Here is a 21116-nt window from a genome sequence, read left to right on the forward strand (position 1 = left end):
ACCTGGAAGGACTGTAGAAGTGAGGGAACATCTGTGGTTTTTGAAACCCTCCCATCTGATTTTTTTTTTTTTTAATCTATCCTGGAAACAGATCCCGTAGCGTCAGTGGAGCCTCCACGGGTCTGTCCTCCAGCCCTCTAAGCAGCCCAAGGGTAAGGCCAGGTCCCCAGTGGGATTTAAGAAGGAGAAAGGGGTGGAGACATGGAGCAAAGATTGAGTAGCAGAAACTACAATTCCTGTGCAGTCTTGAGACTTGTTCTTTGTCCCTGGAGGGCCAAAGACGCAAGGCCTCCAAAGTATTTTGGTCCATTGGCCATTTCTACCTCCTTAGGATTGCATGCCTAAAGAGATTTTACAAAAGTTAGTTGAGTGCCTGCTGTGTACTAGTCTCTGCACCGGCTGGGTTTTCAGCCCACAGCATGATAGAAAGTCTTTGCTATCCTTGCACTGGGGCCTGGGAAGGAGGATACTTGGACTACAAGTTGCAGCACGCACCGGGCCAGCGTCCGTGAGTGTGCGTGTGAGTGGGGCTCCTAGAGCCTCCTGGGAGTTGTAGTCCACTCGCTCATCTCAGTCTCCTGTCCTCTGCAGAGTCCGGTCTTTTCCTTTTCACCGGAGCCGGGGGCTGGAGATGAGGCTCGAGGCGGGGGCTCCCCGACTTCCAAAACGCAGACGCTGCCTTCTCGGGGCCCCAGGGGTGGGGGCGCCGGGGAGCAGCCCCCGCCCCCCAGTGCCCGCTCCACACCCCTGCCCGGCCCCCCAGGCTCCCCGCGCTCCTCTGGCGGGACCCCCTTGCACTCGCCTCTGCACACGCCCCGGGCCAGTCCCACCGGGACCCCGGGGACAACACCACCCCCCAGCCCCGGCGGTGGCGTCGGGGGAGCCGCCTGGAGGAGTCGTCTCAACTCCATCCGCAACAGCTTCCTGGGCTCCCCTCGCTTTCACCGGCGCAAGATGCAGGGTATGGGGGCATGAACTGCCGAGTCCTAATGTGGGGAGAGGGCTAGGGGCTAAAAATCTGGTCCCAGGGATGTCCGTCTGGTGTGTCTAGAGAGGAAGGGACTGGGGGCCTGGATTCCCACGTTCTAGAGAAGAGGGGGCTTGAAGCAGAGGTGCACCTGTTGGGGAGAGAGGTGGGGCCTCTAGCTCTGGAGGAGGACCCCGATTGAAGGGCACGCGCCTTTGGGGCTCTGGATTACCTCCCATTGGCCCGTGGTTTGTGAGCCCCGCCCAGGAGGGATGGCTTGGCCGAGGCTGCAACCCAAGGCTCTGGAACCCTGGGAGGGGGCGAGTGCAGGCCTGTGTGCTGGCAACTGGGACGATGCACAGGTGTTGACCACGTTCTCTGCCTTCCCCCTACCAGTCCCTACCGCTGAGGAGATGTCCAGCTTGACGCCAGAGTCCTCCCCGGAGTGAGTCTCACAGGGAAGGAAAGAGTGGGGATGCAGGGGATTCATGCCCTCGGCGCCTTCCTAACCCTCCTCCAACCACCCCCTCCCACTCAGGCTGGCAAAACGCTCCTGGTTCGGGAACTTCATCTCCTTGGACAAAGAAGAACAAATATTCCTCGTGCTAAAGGACAAACCTCTCAGCAGCATCAAAGCAGACATCGTCCATGCCTTTCTGTCGGTGAGGGGCCTGGGTCCCCATTGAGCCTGGCCCCCGCAGAACTACAAGTCCCAGCAGCACCTGGGGCTAACCACCTTAGTATAGGCCTGGCTTCCTCCTGGGGCTCATGGGATTTGTAGTTTTATGGCCAGAGTTGGTTAGAAGTCGGTAGGCAGGAAAGATTTATCGTGGCCAGAGGCCTGGAATTGGGGAGATAGGATCCTGAATTGCAATGTCCTCAAGGATTGGTGAGTTCCCATTCCCCTACTGCAAGGTTTGAAACTAGCCAAAGAAACTTCCCAGGCAATGTTAAGGCTGCCCCATTGCTGGTCTGTGGTTTTATGCCTAGGGGCCGATGGGACTTAGAGTTTCTGTGACAGATATGGCTATGGGAAGCATTTGTAAAGGGAGCAAGCAGTGTTTCATGTGGTCTTGGAGTCTGAGGCTGTCACCTAGCTATCAGAGTCCTCATGATGTTAGGGGGATGTCCAACCATTCCTCCCTTACTCGCTGATAGGATAGAGAAAGCTACAAGTCCTTGCAGGCAGTGGGGCCTCCCAATGCATTTCCTGTCCTTCTTTCCCTCCAGTGGCTCATGGGACTTGTAGTTTCTTGGCCAGAGCTGGTCGTGGGGCTGGGTATCCGTTCCCTGGGCTCACCCCTTCCTGTGTTCCTACCTCGCTCAGATCCCCAGCCTGAGTCACAGCGTGCTGTCACAGACCAGCTTCAGGGCCGAGTACAAGGCCAGTGGCGGCCCCTCCGTCTTCCAAAAGCCCGTCCGCTTCCAGGTGGACATCAGCTCCTCTGAGGGTCCAGAGCCCTCCCCGCGACGGGACGGCAGCGGAGGTGGTGGCATCTACTCCGTCACCTTCACTCTCATCTCGGGTGAGTCTCTTGGCTAGGCTGCCTGCAGCCCAGTGCTGGGACTGTTCACGACAGCTGAGATAGTGTAGGGGCCCAGGAGTGCAGCAGCAAGAGGAGGAAATGGTGTTCAGCTGGTGCCGACTCTCTGTGCTCCTCCTGCCCACACAGACTGCCCCACAAGACCATCCTCTATTTCCCCACTCTCATCAGCATTTCCCTGGCATTTACAGTGTAAATAATGAATGCATTATCTCCTTGAAGCTTCCAAGCAGCCTACTGAGGTGTTAGTAATCACCCATTTTACAGAGGAGAAAACTGAGTCATAGGGAGGTCAATGGACTTGGCCAGAGTCACACAATACACTGTCGCAGAGCTGCAGCCCAACCCAGGCCTCCCAACTTCAGAGGAGAGAGCCCAGCTCTTCCTATTACTTTAAGATGGTAGAGCCAAAGGGTGAAGACACAGCATACTGCTGTCTAATATCAGTCTGCCCAGAGCAGACATCACCAACTGATGGCAGTGCTTATTCCTGCTAAGCTCAGTGGCAGCCTCAGGAACTTTAACTCCAGGCAGCCATGACCAGTTGAGACTTGGCACAAGAAAGGAAAACCACTAAAATACCTTGCTTCCAGTTCTGCTTTCTGTTCGGTCCCTCCGTCCTGATAGTGAGCGTTTGGATAGGGAGGGATATCGCCGATCTCTTTGTCACCAATATTAATATGTCACAGGTGGGAGAGGGGCTTGCCCCAAGGATTTCTAAACCAAACGGCTGTGGAACTGTGGGTGTTCCGTCACCAAAACCAATTATGACTCTTTATTTTTCTGTCCCCCTTAAAGACTAACATGAAGGCTGGGCACGGTGGCTCACGCCTATAATCCCAGCACTTTGGGAGGCCGAGGCGAGCAGGTCAGAAGTTCAAGACCAGCCTGGCCAACATGGGGAAACCCGTCTCTACTAAAAATACCAAAATAAGCCTGGCGTGGTGGTGGGCTCCTGTAATCCCAGCTACTCAGGAGGCTGAGGCAGGAGAATCGCTTGAACTCAGGAGGCAGAGGTTGCAGTGAGCCAAGATTGTGCCACTGCACTCCAGCCTGAGCGACAGAGCGAGACTCTGTCTCAAAAAAAAAAAAAAAAAATAGGCTAATATGCAGACCTTTCTCAATTTTAAGACTTTTTCTGAGGCCAGGCATGATGGCTGACTCCTGTAATCCCAGCACTTTGGGAAGCCAAGGTGGGAGGATTGCTTGAGCCCAGGAGTTTGAGACCAGCCTGGGCAACATAATGGACCTCATCTCTACAAAACAAACAAAAAAATTTATATATATATATATATATACACACACACACACACACACACACACACACAAAATTAAAAAAAAAAAAAAAGCCCAGCACGGTGGCATGCACCTGTAGTCCCAGCTACTCCAGAGTGACGTGGGAGGATCACCTGATTCCAGGAGGTTGAGGCTGCAGTGAGCCGTGATCGCGTCACTGCACTCCAGCCTGAGTGACAGAATGAGACCTTGTCTCAAAAGAAAAAAGAAAAAGAAAAGACTTTCTCTGATTTATTTTTCTTTTTTGTTGTTGTTGTTGTTGTTTGGTTTTTTTTTTTTTGAGACAGAGTCTTGCTCTGTCGTCCAGGCTGGAGTGCAATGGCGTGATCTGGGCTCACTGCAACCTCTGCCTCCTGGGTTCGAGAGATTCTCTTAGCCTCCCGAGTAGCTGGGATTACAGGCATGCGTCACCATGCCCAGCTAATTTTTGTATTTTTAGTAGAGACAGGGTTTCGCCATGTTGGCCAGGCTGGTCTCGAACTCCTGAGCAACCTCAAGTGATCTGCCCACATCGGCATTCCAGAGTGTTGGGATTACAGGCATGAGCCCCTGTGCCTGGCTCCAACTTATTTTTCTTACATTTCTGGTCCTTCATGGCCTCCGCTAGAAACTAACAGCAAGCAATAGTATCTATTTGAATAGAAACCAACACCTGTTATTTTAAGTTGAAGGTATGTGAGTTTGACCGTGATCCTTAAATAGCAGCACAGACCCATTTGCAAACCGTGGATTGATGTGGCCCCAGCGGAGCAGGGGAGACGGAGATGCAGGGGGAGTGTTGTGTGCTTGGTGGAGGGACTGGGTTCTGCAGGCTGGGACGGCCTTCCCGGTCCTGGACCCCCAGTCAGTGTTTTTCTGCCCGCCTGTGCCTCCAGGTCCCAGCCGTCGGTTCAAGCGAGTGGTGGAGACCATCCAGGCACAGCTCCTGAGCACTCATGACCAGCCCTCCGTGCAGGCCCTGGCAGGTGGGTGGTGGGGCCGTGGGTGGCGGGGGCCGTGGGTGGCGGGGGGCGTGGGTGGCGGGGGGCGTGGGTGGCAGGGGGCGTGGGTGGCGGGGGCCGTGGGTGGCGGGGGGCGTGGGTGGCGGGGGCCGTGGGTGGCGGGGGCGGTGGGTGGCGGGCAGAGGTCCAGCATGAGCAGGTGCTCTGGGGTTTGGTTTGCAGAGGACGCCCAGCTGGTGGGCTCCTTCACCATTGTCGTAGCTGAGGTCTTATCTGCAGAGTTGTGAGCAGGTTCCCCGAGAGGCTGGGGCCTGAGGAGGGTCTCCCTAGCAACCTGAGGACTGGCTCCCAGGAGTCCCTAAGAAGATGACAGGCTCTGTGTTGGGGGTCAGGGAACATCCTGCCAACAGAGGTTCTGGACCTCTGTCCAGGAGGACGGTGACCCACCGTCCTGGTTTGCTTGGGACTGAAGGGTGTTTCTGGGATGCAGGGCTTTGAGTCTAAACCCAGGACAAATTGGTCACCATCTTTGCAGGTCTCACAAGTCACCTCACCCTGGGGCTAGGGCCTAATGGTCCCTAGCAACCAGAATTCTAAGCTGAGTTCATGGGAATGTGCAAGATCTTGCTCTGGGGAATCCGCCCTTCCCGGGCTCCCAGTCCTGGTCATCAAAGACTCAAATTCTCTAGCAATCAGGAGAGCAGAGGGTTTGTTGCAAAGGTGTCTTAGTTCGTTCAGACTACTATAAGAAAATACCATACACTGGGCAACTTACAAATAACAGAAATTTATTGCTGACAATTCTGGAGGCTGGGAAGTCCAAGATCAAGCTGCCAGCAGCGTTGGTGCCTGGTGAGAGCTGCTTCCTGGGTCACAGACAGCACGTTGGTGCTGTGTCTTCACATGGCAGAAGGGGCAAGGGAACTCTCTGGGGCCTCTTTCCTAAGGACACTAATCCCATTCATGAAGGCCCCACCCTCATGACCTCATCACCTCCTAACATAACCTCCTAATACCATCACCTTAGGATTGGGTTTCGGCACATGAATTTGGGAGGATGCAGTGTTCAGTAGAGAGCATAAGGGGCACTTGCCCAAGCAACCAGAGGTAGCCAGAATTCTCAAGGGAAGAGAGCGCCTGCCCTGGAAATCAGCCCTCATTCCTGAGACACAGGGTCACAGGCGACACAGTGAAACAGGGTACTGGGCCCCATTGCAGGGCACGTGGACAGCCGTCTGCTCTGAGGGGAGTCAAGCAGCATCAGCCCCACAGGACCCATGCCCCTTCCTGGACCCCTGGACCCCATTGAAAGGAAACAGCCCAGCGTTGGGCCAGGAGCCAGGGCAGCTTTGGCCTTGTCACCAGAAACTCTGAGTCCCAGGGTCAGGTCTTTTGCTCTGGAGCCGTGATTCTCAACTAGGGGAGCTGGTTTCACCCCGTGTTTGTTTTCTATGGCCGCCATCAACAAATGACACAGCCTTGGTGGCTGAAACAACACAAGTGATTTTCGTACAGTCCTGGAGGTCAGAAGTCCCACATGGTCTCTGCAGGCTAACAGGGTGCCTGGAGGGCTGCACCTGGAGGCTCTCTGGCAGAGACTGTTTCCTTGTGTGTTCCAGTTCCTAGGCGCTCTGGTTAAGGCCCGTTCCTCCATCTTCAAAGCCAGTGACGCCATATATCCCTCTGGCTGACCTTAGCTGGGAAAAGGTGACTCAGTGGGACCTGCACAGATACTCCAAGATAATCCCCCAACTCGTGGTCCCTCACCTTCCCCACAGCACAGGATCTCTTCTGCTGCATCAAGAAACATAGTCACAAGTTCTCGGTATTTGCATGTGGACATCTTTGGAGGGGGCCGTTATTCAGCCTAGCACAACCCCCTAGGGACATTTAGTAATGTCTGGAGACATTTTTCCTCCCCTCAACTGGGGAAAACAGGGGGATGCCAATGGCCTCTTGTAGGTGGAGGCCAGGGATGCTGCAAAACACCCAATTCACAGAACAGCCCCCCACGACCGCTGGGTCCCAAGTGGCAGTCGTGCTGAGGTGCAGAAACCCTCTTTTCTCATGGTTGCTAGGGGCAACCGGAAAGCAGATTAGGTCCACTGGACCCCGTTGCCAAGGAAAGCTGGCCTCAGCAACCAGGGGTCTCAACACGGGCACACCCTCGAAGATGTAGGACTGACAGGCACCCCGGGGGGCTCAGCCACCGTCTCATAAAGGAGAATGGAGTGGGGGGTGCAGGCCTCCGAGTCACCGTGGTTGCTGTGACAAGCCCCCCAGTTTTTTTTTTTTTTTTTTGAGACAGAATCTCGCTCTGTCGGCCAGGCTGGAGTGCAGTGGCGCGATCTCAGCTCACTGCAACTTCCACCTCCCGGGTTTCAAATGATTCTCCCGCCTCAGCCTCTCGAGTAGCTGGGATTACAGGTGCGTGCCACCACACCCGGCTAATTTTTGTATTTTTAGTAGAGATGGGGTTTCACCATGTTGGCCAGGCTGGTCTCAAACTCCTGACCTCAAGTGATCTGCCTGCCTCGGCCTCCCAAAATGCTGGGATTACAGGCATGAGCCACTGCGCCTGGCCCACTCAGTTTCTCTTAAAAGAAAAACGAGGTCTCCGCCACGGGACCTCAGGTAACATCCTAGGCCCCATGGAAATTGCTGGAGACCACCCAGCAACCAGTGTTTCCACCTCAGTCCCCAAGAGGAGGTGGCCTCAGGACCCAGGAGAGAGTGACCTGAGTCAGGCTGGCCCAGCATGAGGGGCCTGAGACACCCCCCCTCCACCAGTAGGCTCCCTTGAGCCCAGTTCCATGGAACATTTCTCCCTAACAACCAGGGTAGGAGAGAGTCGGGGGGGCCCTCTTGCTGTGAACGTTGAGCACCGTCCTGGCAGGCTGTTTCCTAGCGAACAGTATCATAACCAGAATCTGAGAGCCTCCTAAAGTCAGGCCCGACCCAGGCCCCCTTGGACTAACCTGGCCCCAGGGTTGCAGGGGGCATAGGGTGCAGCCCCCGTCCTAGGGGAGCCAGGCCTTGTCACTTGGGGTGTGTCCTCCAAGTAACCAATTCAAGGCCAGGTGGTGGACGGACTGGGCCTTATCAGGGATTGGAGCTAGAGCCTCGGGGTTACTGAGACCGACTGATGAGGAGACTCTGCCCCCATCCCCTGGTAATGGGAACCCCAACCCTGGGCTGCGGAACCCACGAAAAACCTCTTCCTCCCTTGCAGACGAGAAGAACGGGGCCCAGACCCGGCCTGCTGGTGCCCCACCCCGAAGCCTGCAGCCCCCACCTGGCCGCCCAGACCCAGAGCTGAGCAGCTCTCCCCGCCGAGGCCCCCCCAAGGACAAGAAGCTCCTGGCCACCAACGGGACCCCTCTGCCCTGACCCCACGGGGCCGGGGAGGGAGGGGACCCCCCCTCCACCCCCCTTCCCTGCCCCCCAACTGTGAATCTGTAAATAAGGCCCAAGGAACATGTCGGGAGGGGGGTGGACACAAAAACCGGCCTTGCCCTGCAGGGATGGGGCTCCGCAGGCCGTGCCCAACTGGGGGTGGTTCTAGGGGAACAGGGGGCGGGGGAGCTGTTTCTATTTTATTTATTGATTAATTTATTATTTTATTTATTGATCAATCTCTCTGCGGGGTGGGGTGGGGGAGGGACGGGAGCTGGTTGGGGTGGCTTAGCAGATCCGGACAGGGCCCTCTGTCCCTGTGTCGTCCCCCAACCCCCTCTTCCCGGGCCCCTCCTCCCCTGGTCCTCCCCCCACGACCTTCTGTACGGATTTGCTCTCCGGAAGGAATTCTGGTTTCGCGTGATCCTGCCTGCGTCCGTGTCTCTGATTCCGCCGGCGGCAAAAAAAAAAAAAAAAAAAAAAAAAAAGATAATAATAATAAATAGCCTTGATCAGGGACAGCTGGCTGGCCTTGGCCTCTCGATTCCTGGGTGCCCAGTTGCAGGGGCAGGGCCCGAAGGCGGGGACGGGGATGCCGGCTGCCACCAGCTGTTCAGAGGCCCTCCGCGCCGGCACACAGGTCCTCCGGCTACAGGTCAGTCAGCGGCAGCCCCAGCTGGTTGGAGAGATCCCCAGCGGCTCATCTTGCTGGGTGCGGGGCACTGGGATTGGCCCCATCTTTCCTGCTTCACTGGTGAGGGCAAGGCCCGGGTCAGGGTGCCTGCTACAGCTGGACCGGCAGGGAGATGGGGGAGGCTGGCGGGGGGCTGAGGCTGGGCCACGGCTGAACACACAGGGTGCAGCTCTCCAGGGCGGAGAAGTCAACGGCGAAGAGACCGAAGAGCGCGAACAGCAGCATGGCCACGACCCACTCGCAGGCCGCAGAGACGCTACGCAGCGAGCAGGCGTGGAGGACGATCACTGCCCCAGGGTCAAGGGCCACACTGCTACCGTGACAGACGCGGAGCCCGGCCTGGTCTCTGTGCCGCCTCGCGCTGGGCGGAGGCCGTCTCTGGGTGTCCCCATCCTCAGCTCTCCCCTTCCCCCGTAGCTCCTCACAGACGGGGCCTCGCCTTGGTCTCTGATGCTCTCCAGCCGGTCTCCATCTCAAGCTGCTTGCACATGCTTTCCTTTGCGTGCACCCCCGTTACTGTTGCATTCCTAATATCCCGAAATGTTTCCGTCTCCCTTCCCTGACCCAGGGAAGGGCCTGGTTGCCTCCCTACTTGTCCAGGACATCCAGCTGCCATTGCTCCTGCCTGTAAACATGCATGGTTTCCTAAATATGCCTCCCTCCCTGCCGCCAGCCTCGGACTGTGTTTTGCAACTTTCTCCTGAACATCCACCCCACTACCCATGGCCTACAGGCCCTTCCTGCTCACTCCCAGAGCCTAATCTCTTCCCTGTAAAATCTGTTTCTCTGAGTGTCCCCTCCTCCACGACAACTCCACCATCCACTCATGTGCCCCAGCAGACACTCCCCCGGCCCTCTCTTCATCCTTCTTGGACAGCTGGTCACCCCAAGTCTTGTCCTATCTGCCTTACCCATCTCTCTCCAGCCCTCTCCTCATGTCTTGTGCCTTTCTCTCCTGGTCTGTCCCGTCCCTCCTCTGGTTCTCGCACCCCACTAGCTCCTTAAGACCTTTTTCTGCTCTGCCAGCCCCTGCAGACTCCAGGCTCCAGCCTAGTAGAGACAGCTCTTGTTTTCTGGAACTTCTCTCACTGGAGCTGCTCACCACCTCACCCCTCCCAGACAGCTTATTCCATTCATTCAGGGATTTCTAAGGGGGCTGAGAAGTGGTGGCTCACACCTACAATCCCAGCACTTTGGGAGGCCAAGGTGGGAGGATTGCCTGAGGCTAGGAGTTCGATACCAGTCTGGGCAACAGAGCGAGACCTGGTCTTTTTTTTTGAAACAGAGTCTCGCTGTGTCCCAGGCTGGAATGCAGTGGCGTGATCTCGGCTCACTGCAACCTCTGCCTCCCAGGTTCAAGCGATTCTTGTGCCTCAGCCTCCTGAGCAGCTGGGACTACAGGCGTGTGCCACCACACCTGGCTAATTTTTGTATTTTTAGTAGAGATAGAGTTTCACCGTGTTGGCCAGACAGGTCTTGAACTCCTGATCTCATGTCATCCGCCCTCCTCAGTCTCCCAAAGCGCTGGGATTATGGGCGTGAGCCACAATGCCTGACCGTAAACTTCCTATGGCTCTCTATCACCCCCAGGCAGAAACCCAAGCCTCTGATCCCTTATTTTAGAGAATCCTCAGCCCTGGCCCTGCCAGCAGCCTCACTCCTCCCTCGGCTGGTCTTTCTGCTCGGTGTGTGTACCTGCAGTGTGCCCTCAACCTCCCAGCCCACGAGCAGCTCCTTCTGCAAGGCCAGGCTCAGAATCTGGCCAGGCTCAAGCCCGTCTTTACAGACGTCCATCCCTTAATGACACTCAGCTAGCTGTCTTTATGGTTCCCTCCCCCACCTACCCCACCCAAGAGACTACTGAGTCCCACAGAATGAAGGCCCCTGTGGCTAAACTGATCATCAGGGCTAGTTCAGAAGATCTGGGGCTGGATCTGATCACCATCAGGGCCCCTGCAAAGGAGACCTGATGGTCTCATACCCCAAGTCACTATAGGCCGGGCTGAGGGGCCAGCCCTCTCAACTATTTTGTGAAGATACACTTTGTCACTCCAGGAAATACAATCACTATTTCCATTTTGCTGAGAAAATTTCCAAGAAACGGATGCACTTAATACAACCAACACAGGGCCTTAGCTGGTTTCTCTGTACTCTCTTCTGAATGCCTGCACACTCTGGGCCTCCCCACAAATGAGAAAGACCCCCCAAGGCTGGGTTTTCAGCCCCTCCTTTCTCTCACTCTACACTCTACCTATCAGAATTAATCACTGTAGGCTGGGCACAGTGGCCCACACCTGTAATCCCAGCACTTTGGGAGGCCGAGGCGGGCAGATCACCTGAGGTCAGGAGTTCGAGACCAGCCTGCCCAGCATGGTGAAACCCCATCTCTACTAAAAACACAAAAATTAGCCAGGTGTGGTGGTGCATGCCTGTAGTCCCAGCTACTTGGGAGGCTGAGGCACAAGAATTGCTTGAAACTGGGAGGTGGGGGTTGCAGTGAGCCAAGATCATGCCACTGCACTCCAGCCTGGGTGACAGAGTGAGACTCCATCTCAAAAAATAATAATAACAAAATAATAATAATAATAGGCCGGGCGTGGTGGCTCATGCCTGTAATCCCAGAACTTTGGGAGGCCAAGGCAGGTGGATCATGAGGTCAGGAGTTCGAGACCAGCCTGGCCAATATGATGAAACCCCGTCTCTACTACAAATACAAAAGGCCAGGCACGGTGGCTCACGCCTGTAATCCCAGCACTTTGGGAGGCCAAAGTGGGCGCATCACAAGGTCAAGAGATCGAGACCATCCTGGCTAACATGGTGAAACCCTGTCCCTACTAAAAATACAAAAAATTAGTTGGGCATGGTGACTGGCGCCTGTAGTCCCAGCTACTCGGGAGGCTGAGGCAGGAGAATGGCGTGAACCTGGGAGGCGGAGCTTACAGTGAGCCAAGATCACGCCACTTCACTCCAGCCTAGGTGACAGAGCGAGACTCCGTCTCAAAAAAAAAAAAAAAAAATTAGCCAGGTGTGGTTGGCAGGTGCCTGTAGTCCCAGCTACGTGGAAGGCTGAGGCAGGAGAATCGCTTGAACCCGGGAGGCGGAGGTTGCAGTGAGCTGAGATCACGCCACTGTACTTCAGCCTGGGCGACAGAGCAAGACTCTGTCTCAAAAATAAATAAATAAAAATATCATGATGATAAAAGCAAATCCATTTTATGGATATGGAAACTGAGGCCTCAGAGAGTGACCTGACCCATCTAGAAGTACGCTGTGCTGGTGGAAAGTGCCTGGGTTCTGGGGATGGCTCAGAAATGAGTTGGAATTGAGTCAAGCATCACGTGGTGTGCTAGTAAATGTTTAACAACTGGCTCTGGTTGGTGGCATCTGCCAATTACAGTGGTATAAATACTCCCATGATGGCTATTTCAAGCTACTCACATGATATCACAGGACATGGAGTTCGGACGAGCAGTTCACAGAATGCCTCTCAGAGCCTGTGCAAGCCACCTGCAGCCTATCACCAGCTCCACTGCAGAACCTCACACGCATCCTGGCCAAAAGACTTTTCCTATCTGAACCCGTCTTCACTCGTAACCACCACCATGATTCCTGGCACAGAGCAGGTGCCCTCAAGGGACTGTTCTTAGTATATCATTCTTCCAGCGTCTATTGGTCACTCACTATGTGCCAGGCACAGATCTAAGCACCGTATGCCTATTATCCTATCCACTCCACAACTCTGAGGTCAGCCCTGTCGTTATCCACATTTGAGGGATGACGAAACCATTGACACCGAGAAGTAACAGCCCGCAGAAGCTTCCCCCAGCTGCTGTGTGGAGGACAGGGGCTTCCAACCTGGGCAACCTGACCCCGAAGTCGGCATTCTCGACGACAAAGCCATAATCCTGTGCAAAGAGTGAGGCCCAGAGAAAGGAAGAGACGTCCCCAGTGACAGACAGCCAGGCAGGAAGACCAACTCCAGTGAAGAGCCACCTCCAAGCCCTACCCCGGATACAAGAAGGATACTGGCCACAATGAGGATGGTGCAGACGCTGCAGAGGCCCAGGCGGAGTGGCCCAATCCAGGCAGCCCCGGGCTGGGGCAGCCTCTTCAGCCTCCACAGGAGGAGCTGCAGCCAGAAGTAGACGTTACCCAAGATGAAGGCAAGGAAGGCCCCTGCCAAGTGCGTAGGCCGCTGGTTCTTTTCCTGGGAGGAGAAGGGAGAAGTTGGGAGGGAGACTCTGGGAAGGAGGGTAAGGGGCACCAGAGGGGCCAGGGCCCTTCACCAATGCAGTAGACAGTGGTCACCAACTTTTCATACCCAGTGATGGGCTTATTAAGCACATCAGCTATTGTCAGCTCCACGAGAGCAGACATTGAAATCTGTTGTTCACTGCTGTGGCCTCAATTCCTAGAACAGTGATGGGCACATAGTAGATGCTCAGTAAATATGAGTGGGATAAATCTTGCATTCTCAAGGCGGGGGATAGACATTTCCCCAAAAATTGGTCTTGCAGGTGAAAAATTCTTAAATATTACAATTGTATGTGACTCACGGATACATAGCACATATTCCATTAAAATTTTAAAATACTTAAAATTTTGGCCTGGTGCGGTGGATCACATCTGTAATCCCAGCTCTTTGGAAGGTGAAGCAGGCAGATCACTTTGAGCTCAGGAGTTCAAGACCCACCTGAGCAACATGGCAAAACCTCGTCTCTACAAAAAATACAAATATTGCCGGGCATAGTGGCTCACACCTGTAATCTCAGCACTTTGGGAGGCCAAGGCGGGTAGATCACTTGAGGTCAGGAGTTCGAGACCAGCCTGGCCAACATGGTGAAACCCTGTCTCTACTAAAAATACAAAAAATTAGCTAGGCGTGGTGGCGGGCACCTGTAATCCCAGCTACTTGGGAGGCTGAGGCAGGAGAATCACTTGAACCCAGGAGGCAGAGGTTGCAGTGAGCCAAGATCGCACCATTGCACTCCAGCCTGGGCAACAAGAGTGAGACTCCATCTCAAGAAAAAAAAAAATACAAATATTAGCCGGTCATGGTGGCTCAGGCCTGTAATCCCAGCTACTCAGGAGGCTGAGGCTGGAGGATTACTTAAGCCCAGGAAGCAGAGGTTGTGGTGAGCTGAGATGGCACCATCGCACACCAGCCTGGGCAACGGAGCAAGATCCCATCTCAAAAATAAATAAACAAATAATAAATAAATAAAATAAATACTTAAAATTTCATGGGAAGAGGGGATAACCAGGGGGAAATGTCTAAAAATATTCCTTAGAGGAGCAAGATAATAATAATAGGTTGAGGGCTGGGCACAGTGGCTCATGCCTGTAATCCCAACACTTAGGGAGGCCAAGGTGGGCAGATCACTTGAGGTCAGGAGTTTGAGACCAGCGTGGCCAACATGGTGAAACCTTATCTCTACTAAAAATGCAAAAAGTAGCCGGGCGTGGTGGTGAGCGCCTGTAATCCCAGCTACTCTGGAAGCTGAAGTTAGGAGAATCACTTGAACCCGGGAGATGGAGGTTGCAGTAAGCCAAGATCTCACCACCGCACTCCAGCCTGGGCCACAGAGCAAGACTCTGTCTCAAATAAATAAATAAATAGTTGTGGAGCACTTTGGGAGGCTGAGGTGGGTGGTTCATTTGAGGTCAGGAGTTCAAGACCAGCCTGGCCAATATGGTGAAATCCCATCTCTACTAAAAATACAAAAAAAATTTAGCCAGGCCTGGTGGCAGGTGCCTGTAGTCTCAGCTATTTGGTAGGTTGAGGCAGGAGAATCGCTTGAACCCGGCAGGCGGAGGTTGCGGTGAGCCAAGATCGCACTACTGCACTCCAGCCTGGGTGACAGAGCAAGACTCCATCTCCAATATATGTATATATATAAATATATTCTCTGTGGTCCATGGGCAATGAGTGACCTAGCTAGAGTCTTTATGGAGATGGAACAAAGTCATGTACAAAATGGAAAGCCTGCTGCCAATGGCTGCCAAATGCTCAATCAATGTGCCTAACATGAAGAATGAGTAAATCTCAGTCATTTCTTTTTGGAGACAAGGTCTCACTCTGTTCACCAGGCTGGAGTGCAGTGGCACAATCACAGCTCACTGCAGCCTCGACCTCCTGGGCTCAAGCAATCCTCCATCTTCCCACCTCAGCCTCCTGCGTAGCTGGGACTACAGGTTCACGCCACCATGCCTGGCTAATTCTTTATTTTTTGTAGAGATAGAGTCTTGCTATGTTGTCCAGGCTGGTCTTGAACTCCTGGGCTCAAGCCTCAGCCTCCAAAGTCCTGGGATTACAGGCATGAACCACTGTGCCCAGCCTCACTAATTTCTTTTTTTTTCTTTTCTTTTCTTTTTTGAGACTGAGTCTCGCTCGTGCAGCCCAGGCTGGAGTGCAATGGCATGGTCTCGGCTCAATGCAACCTCTGCCTCCCGGGTTCAAGCGATTCTCCTGCCTCAGTCTCCTGAGTAGCTGGGCTTACAGGCACCTGCCACCACCCCTAGCTAATTTTTTGTATTTTTAGTAGAGATGGGGTTTTACCATGTTGGCCAGGCTGGTCTCCAACTCCTGACCTCAGGTGATCCACCTACCTTGGCTTCCCAAAGTGCTGGGATTACAGCCGTGAGCCACAGAGCCCGGCCAGTAATTTCATCATCTTCTTTTTTTTTTTTTTTTTTTTTTGAGAGAAGTCTCACTCTTATCCCCCAAGTTTGAGTGCAATGGCTCGATCTCAGCTCACTGCAACCTCCACCTCCCAGGTTCAAATGATTCTCCTGCCTCTGCCTCCCAAGTAGCTGGGATTAAGTCGCCTGCCACCACGCCCGGCTAATTTTTCTGTATTTTAGGAGAGACGGGGTTTCACCATGTTGGTTGGCCAGGCTGGTCTCAAACTCCTCACCTCAGGCGATCCACCTGCCTCTGCCTCCCAAAGTGCTGGGATTACAGGCATGAGCCACTGCGCCTGGACCAGTAATTTCATCATTAAATAAGCTGGGGAGAGGGGCTGGCAGAAAATTATCCCAACGTCCTGGAAGTCAACGAAGTCCTACATACAAACAGCCTCGCTCGTAGTGCCCCACTCAGAGAGCAAAGGAATCCAGCCGGTCCAAGGCCACTGGCCAAAGAAAAATACAAGTCCCAGGAGGGCCAGGCTGGAACCAGCCCCCGAGACAATAAGCCTATGGCCACGGGCATGCTGGGAGTTGTAGTTCCAGACGCCGGCCGGGATAGACCCTGGGCGCCAACTGGGTCTCACCTGGAAATTGCCTACCACGGAGGTGCCCAGGGCACAGAGAAGACCCGTCCATAGGATCAGCTGGTTAGGCCACCTTCCGACGCCCCAGTCCCGGAGCTGGTGGTAACGGACAATGCAGATCCACGCAGCTGGGAGTAGAGGGGAGAAGGAAGTGGGAGGGAGACCCACCCCGAACTCCTGGGGCCCAGGGAGGGAAGCGAGGGGAGCAAGGTGAGGGAGAAAGTGGCAAACTCCAGGATTTTGGGGAAAGAGGGGCCTGGGGCATGGACTCCTGGGTTTGAGAAAGGAGCAGTTTCGGAACTCGCTTGGCTGGGCTGGGGAGCACTGAACCAAAGGGTTGGGCAATATTTACCCAGAGCGGCTCCCATATTGAGCACCTGGCTGAAGATGCAGCTCTGAGGGGGGAAGGATCCGCAGATGCTGGGGAAGACAAAGGGGTCATCCTGGGCAATCCAAGCTAGGGCCTCCACTTTCCTGCAGCGGCGATACCCCCAAATCCCTACCCTCGGGCAGAATTACCTGATGTAGGGAAAGCCTTTACTGAGGTCCACAGTCCTGTTGGTCACTGCAATGGCAAAACTACGGAGGAAATCAGAGTGAGTGGGCAACTCTCGCCAACAACTTTTCCTTCTGTTAACCAAACAAAGAAGGACTTCTAGCCCCCTCCACCCTCAGACCAGGAGTCCAGGCCCCCAGCCCCTCCTCCCTCAGACCCAGGAGTCCAGGCCTCCAGCTCCTCCTCCCTCAGATCCAGGGATCCAGGCCCCCAACCCCTTCCTCCCTCAGACCCAGAAATCCAGGCCCCAGCTCCCTCCACCCTCAGACCCAGGAGTCCATCATGCCTCTGACACTCACACGATCCAGACGCCAGAGATAGCCCAGACAGCTAGGAAGACAGGCATCAGCGACAGGTAGCCCCACATGCCGGGCTCTGCAGGTGAAGGAGCGGGGCTGAGGCTGGACACCTGTCTCTCACACCTGAAGAACCAGCCCTCAAGGAGGGCCCAGGTGCATGAGATTGTGGCCCCAACCACTAGGCCCCGCTTGGCTCTCAGGCAGAAGTCACCGGTAGGGGTCTGATCTAATTGGCCAGCTCTCCATTTCCAGGCAATTTCCCCACCTATCCCGCAGTGTTCAACCCTATCTCACGCATTCTCCTGCTTGAGGAATTTCTCCCTGTCCTCCCAGCCCCTCCTTGCACCTCCCAGCCTCCAGGACCTCCTGGAGATGCTCACCTCTCCAAGATCCCTGGGGCTGTCAGTCCTGGGACTGGGGCTGGGTAAGCTTAGGGAAGAAGGGCTGGCATTCGGGATGGGGCTCAGACAGGCCAAGGCAGAGGCAAAGTCCCAGCTGGAGCGCTGGAGGGCTGCCTGGGGTCTTGGGTCTGACCAACACTTCCTGAGGGGCTCTCTACCTCCAAACCGCCGTGTCCTCCCTCCTCAGAACCTAGCAGGCAGCACCTTAGCTTCAGGGGCCCCTAACTTCCTTCCTCCAGCTTTGTGGGTTCAACGTCCAAAGTCTCAGCCCTTCCCTCCCCAGGAACCAGGAATCTGAGCCTCCAGCTCTCTCCAGCCTGGAAGACCCAGAATTCCGGGGCCCCAGTTCCTCCTAGAATACAGATATTCTTCTCCAGCTCCTGATGTCCAACCTCCCAGCTCTTACCTACTCGGGTACCCAAGAGTGAGGGCCTCAGGTCCGCCTGCTCTCTGGGTGCAGCTTCTGTTTTTGGGCTGGGAGATATGGAGCACTGACAACCCTGCCTCCTCCCCTCCACTCTCCTGCCTCTCACCCTTCTCCTTTTCACTGCTGGAGTTCCCCAGGCAGGCTGAGCATGGGTGGGAAGGGAGCTTTCAGCGATGACATCTCCATCCGAAAATTCCCCCAGCCAGACAAAGACTGCTCCTGCCGCCTGACCCTTTTCCTTCTCTCTCCCAACAGCCATCTTCAGCTTCTGACCTCCTCCTGGCTTGGTATTTAGGGATTTGGAGTCATGGCCTCTTCCTTCTTCCCAGGACCCAGGAGTCCAGTCCCTCAGCCCCTCCTCCCTCAGACCCAGGGTCAGACCTCTAGGCCCTCCTTCCTTAGACTCCGGAGTCCCTCCTGCCTCTGACACTCACGAGGTCCAGACCCCAAGATAGCCCAGCCAGCAGGGACAGGGACAGGTAAGCCTCACATGCTGGGCTCTGCAGGAGAATGAGAGGGGCTGAAGCTGGGCCCCTCTCGCTTTCCTCTTTCTCTCTCCTCCCCTTCACACCTGAAGAACCAGCCCCTTGGGGAGGGCCCAGGTGCATGAGATTGTGGCTGCGGCCTCTGGGCCCCCATTGGCTCTCAGGCAGACGTCACGGGTGGGGGTCTGATCTAATCGGCCAGCTGTCCTCCACTCCAAGCAATCTCTCCACCTGTTTCAGTGTTCAGTCCTAGCTCACATGTTCTCCTGCTTGGGGAGTTTCTCCCTGCCCTCCCAGCCCCTCCGTGCACCTCCCAGCCTCCAGGGCCTCCCCAGGATGCTCACCTCTCCAAGCTTCCTGGGGCTCTCAGTCCTGGAGCTGGGGCTGGGTGAGCTCAGGGAAGAAGGGCTGGCATTCGGGGTGGGGCTCAGGCAGACATCCTGCAGAGGCAAAGTCCAGGCTGCAGGACTGCCTGGGTCCTTTGGTCTGACTGCCACTTCCTAACGGCTCTCTATCCCCAAACCACCGTGTCCTGTCTCCTTAGAACCTCACAGGCAGCACCGTAGCTTTGGGGGACCCTAATTTCCTTCCTCCAGCTTTGTGTATTCAACATCCAAACTCTCAGCCCTATCCTCCCCTGGACTCAGATCTGAGCCTCCACCCTTGGGGACCCAGGAGTCCAAGCTCCAACTCCTTCCTCCTTCCCCAAAATGCAGGAGTCCAGGCCCCCAGAACTCTTCCCTTAGACACAGAAGTCCCAGCCACCTCCTCTCTCAGTATGCCACCTCGTGTCTTTTAATGGACATAAAATCCACATAACATTAGCCATTTTAAAGTGTACGACTCGGCCAGGCGCGGCAGCTCACGCCTGTAATCCCAGCAGTTTGGGAGACCAAGGTGGGCAGATCATCTGGAGTCAGGTGTTTGAGACTAGCCTGGCCAACATGGTGAAACCCCATCTCTACTAAAAATGCAAAAATTAGCTGGGTGTGGTGGCGGGAGCCTGTAATCCCAGCTACTCCGGAGGCTGAGGCAGGAGAATCCCTTGAACCTGGGAAGCAGAAGTTGCAGTCAGTCCAGATCATGCCATTGGACTCCAGCCTGGGTGACAAGAGCAAAACTCTGTCTCAGAAAAAAGAAAAAAAAAATGTGCGACTCAGCGACATTAGTGCACTCCCAATGTTACGCAACCATCGCCTCTTTCTTTTTTTTTTTTTTTTTTGAGACAGAGTCTCCCTCTGTCACCCAGATTGGAGTTCAGTGGCGCAATTTCGGCTCACTGCAACCTCTGCTTCCCGGGTTCAAGTGATTCTCCTGCCTCAGCCTCCTAAGGAGCTGGGATTACAGGCCGGCGCCACCATGCCTGGCTAATTTTTGTATTTTTAGTAGAGATGGGGTTTCACCATGTTGGCCAGGCTGGTCTCGAACTCCCAACCTCAGGTGATCCACCCGCCTCAGGCTCCCAAAGTGCTGGGATTACAGGCGTGAGACACTGCGCCCAACCTTTTTTTTTTTTTTTTTTCTGAAACAGGGTCTCCCTCTGTTGCCCAGGCTGGAGTGCAGTGGCACAATCTTGGCTCACTGGGACCTCCTCCTCCCCGGTTCAAGTGATTCTCCTGCCTCAGCCTCCCAAGTAGCTGGGATTACAGGTGCCCGCCACTATGCCTGGCTAATTTTTGCATTTTTTGATAAAGACAGAGTTTCACCATGTTGGCCAGGCTGGCCTCAAAATGCTGACCTCAAGTGATCCCCCTGCCTCAGCCTCCCAAAGTGCTGGGATTACAGGCGGAAGCCATCGCGCCCAACCCGTCTGGTGTATTTTATGCTCAGTGTAATGTTTTTGAGATTCATCCATGTTGTGGCATGTATTAGTGTTTCATTCCTTTATTTTTTATTTTTATTTTTTAAACAGCCAGGGTCGGCTGGGCAAGGTGGCTGACGCCTGTAGTCCCAGCACTTTGGGAGGCTGAGGCAGGTGGATCACCTGAGGTCAGGAGATCGAGACCAGCCTGGCCAACATGGTGAAAACCTGTCTCTACTAAAAATACAAAAAAAATTAGCTGGGTGGCCGGGCACGGTGGCTCACGCCTGCAATCCCAGCACTTTGGGAGGCCAAGGCAAGCAGATCATGAGATCAGGAGTTTGAGACCAGCCTGGCCAACATAGTGAAACCCCGTCTCTACTAAAAATACAAAAATTAGCCGGGTTTGGTGGCGGGCACCTGTAATCCCAGCTACTCGGGAGGCTGAGGCAGGAGAATCGCTTGAACCCAGGAGGCGGAGGTTGCAGTGAGCCGAGATCGCACCACTGCATTCCAGCCTGGGCGACGGAGTGAGACTCCGTCTCCAAAAATAAATAAAATAAAATAAATAAATAAAATAAAAAATAAATCCTGTCCCAGTGGGGCTGATAGAGAGCAAAGCTCTCCAAGTCCTCCTCACCCCTTCTGCTGCCAAATGCCTCTCCTCTGGGTCTCGTCTTCCTCCTTTCGCTTCTTTTTCCAGAGGTCTCCGTTTGCCCAGACATGAATCTGAGCCACCCCCTGCCCTCAGGGGGATCCCTGTCTGTGGGCAACACAGATGATCAGCAGGTGACAGCTCCTCTAAAGGAAGTCACACAAAGCTATGAGGGAGCCCAGGGGAGGGAGGGGTCCATGCTACCTGCTCCTCCGTCGGCCCTCAACACTGATCTCCTGCCCTGCCCTGTCCTGTGTTTGCCACCTGGCTGATTCCCACTTCTCTTCCAAAAACATAATAATAATAAAGACGAGAAAGCCCAGGTGATCCTAAGGAAGACTTGCCCCCGCTCTGAGCCTCCATACCCAACTCGGTGTCCT

The 21116-nt window shown here is 54.7% G+C and overlaps 2 protein-coding genes across 3 annotated transcripts in view; one reads left to right on the forward strand and one right to left on the reverse strand.

The window, feature by feature from the left end:
- The window catches only part of BRSK1 (BR serine/threonine kinase 1), a 28454-nt gene extending 19886 nt beyond the window's left edge, over window positions 1-8568 (forward strand). For both annotated transcript variants that reach the window (XM_034946835.4, XM_034946836.3), the window contains 7 exons: window positions 92-152; window positions 592-961; window positions 1364-1412; window positions 1506-1629; window positions 2295-2493; window positions 4683-4772; window positions 7981-8568. In XM_034946835.4, coding sequence (XP_034802726.1) covers window positions 92-152; window positions 592-961; window positions 1364-1412; window positions 1506-1629; window positions 2295-2493; window positions 4683-4772; window positions 7981-8138 — 1051 coding nt within the window. In that variant the 3' untranslated portion in view covers window positions 8139-8568. The remainder of the gene's footprint in view (window positions 1-91; window positions 153-591; window positions 962-1363; window positions 1413-1505; window positions 1630-2294; window positions 2494-4682; window positions 4773-7980) is intronic.
- Window positions 8569-8721: 153 nt separating this feature from the next.
- Window positions 8722-17383, reverse strand: TMEM150B (transmembrane protein 150B). Its single transcript, XM_003807106.5, has 6 exons — window positions 16968-17383; window positions 16632-16691; window positions 16465-16532; window positions 16113-16240; window positions 12865-13045; window positions 8722-9125 (listed from the first exon to the last, which is right to left on the reverse strand). Exons 1-6 carry the CDS (start codon window positions 17033-17035, stop codon window positions 8929-8931), a joined length of 702 nt encoding a protein of 233 aa, XP_003807154.1. The 5' UTR covers window positions 17036-17383; the 3' UTR covers window positions 8722-8928.
- Window positions 17384-21116: the final 3733 nt, after the last annotated feature.

Source organism: Pan paniscus, chromosome 20 (assembly GCF_029289425.2).
Source record: "Pan paniscus chromosome 20, NHGRI_mPanPan1-v2.0_pri, whole genome shotgun sequence".
Lineage (NCBI taxonomy): Eukaryota > Metazoa > Chordata > Mammalia > Primates > Hominidae > Pan > Pan paniscus.

Coding starts and splice junctions, on each gene's coding strand:
- TMEM150B (XM_003807106.5), bottom strand. CDS start 17,035: ATGTGGGGCTACCTGTCGCTGATGCCTGTCTTCCTAGCTGTCTGGGCT. Junction 13,046..16,112: donor CCGTGGTAGGCAATTTCCAG/GTGAGACCCAGT, acceptor TTCTCCTCCCAG/GAAAAGAACCAGCGGCCTAC. Junction 9,126..12,864: donor CACCATCCTCATTGTGGCCA/GTATCCTTCTTG, acceptor ACCCTGGGGCAG/TGATCGTCCTCCACGCCTGC.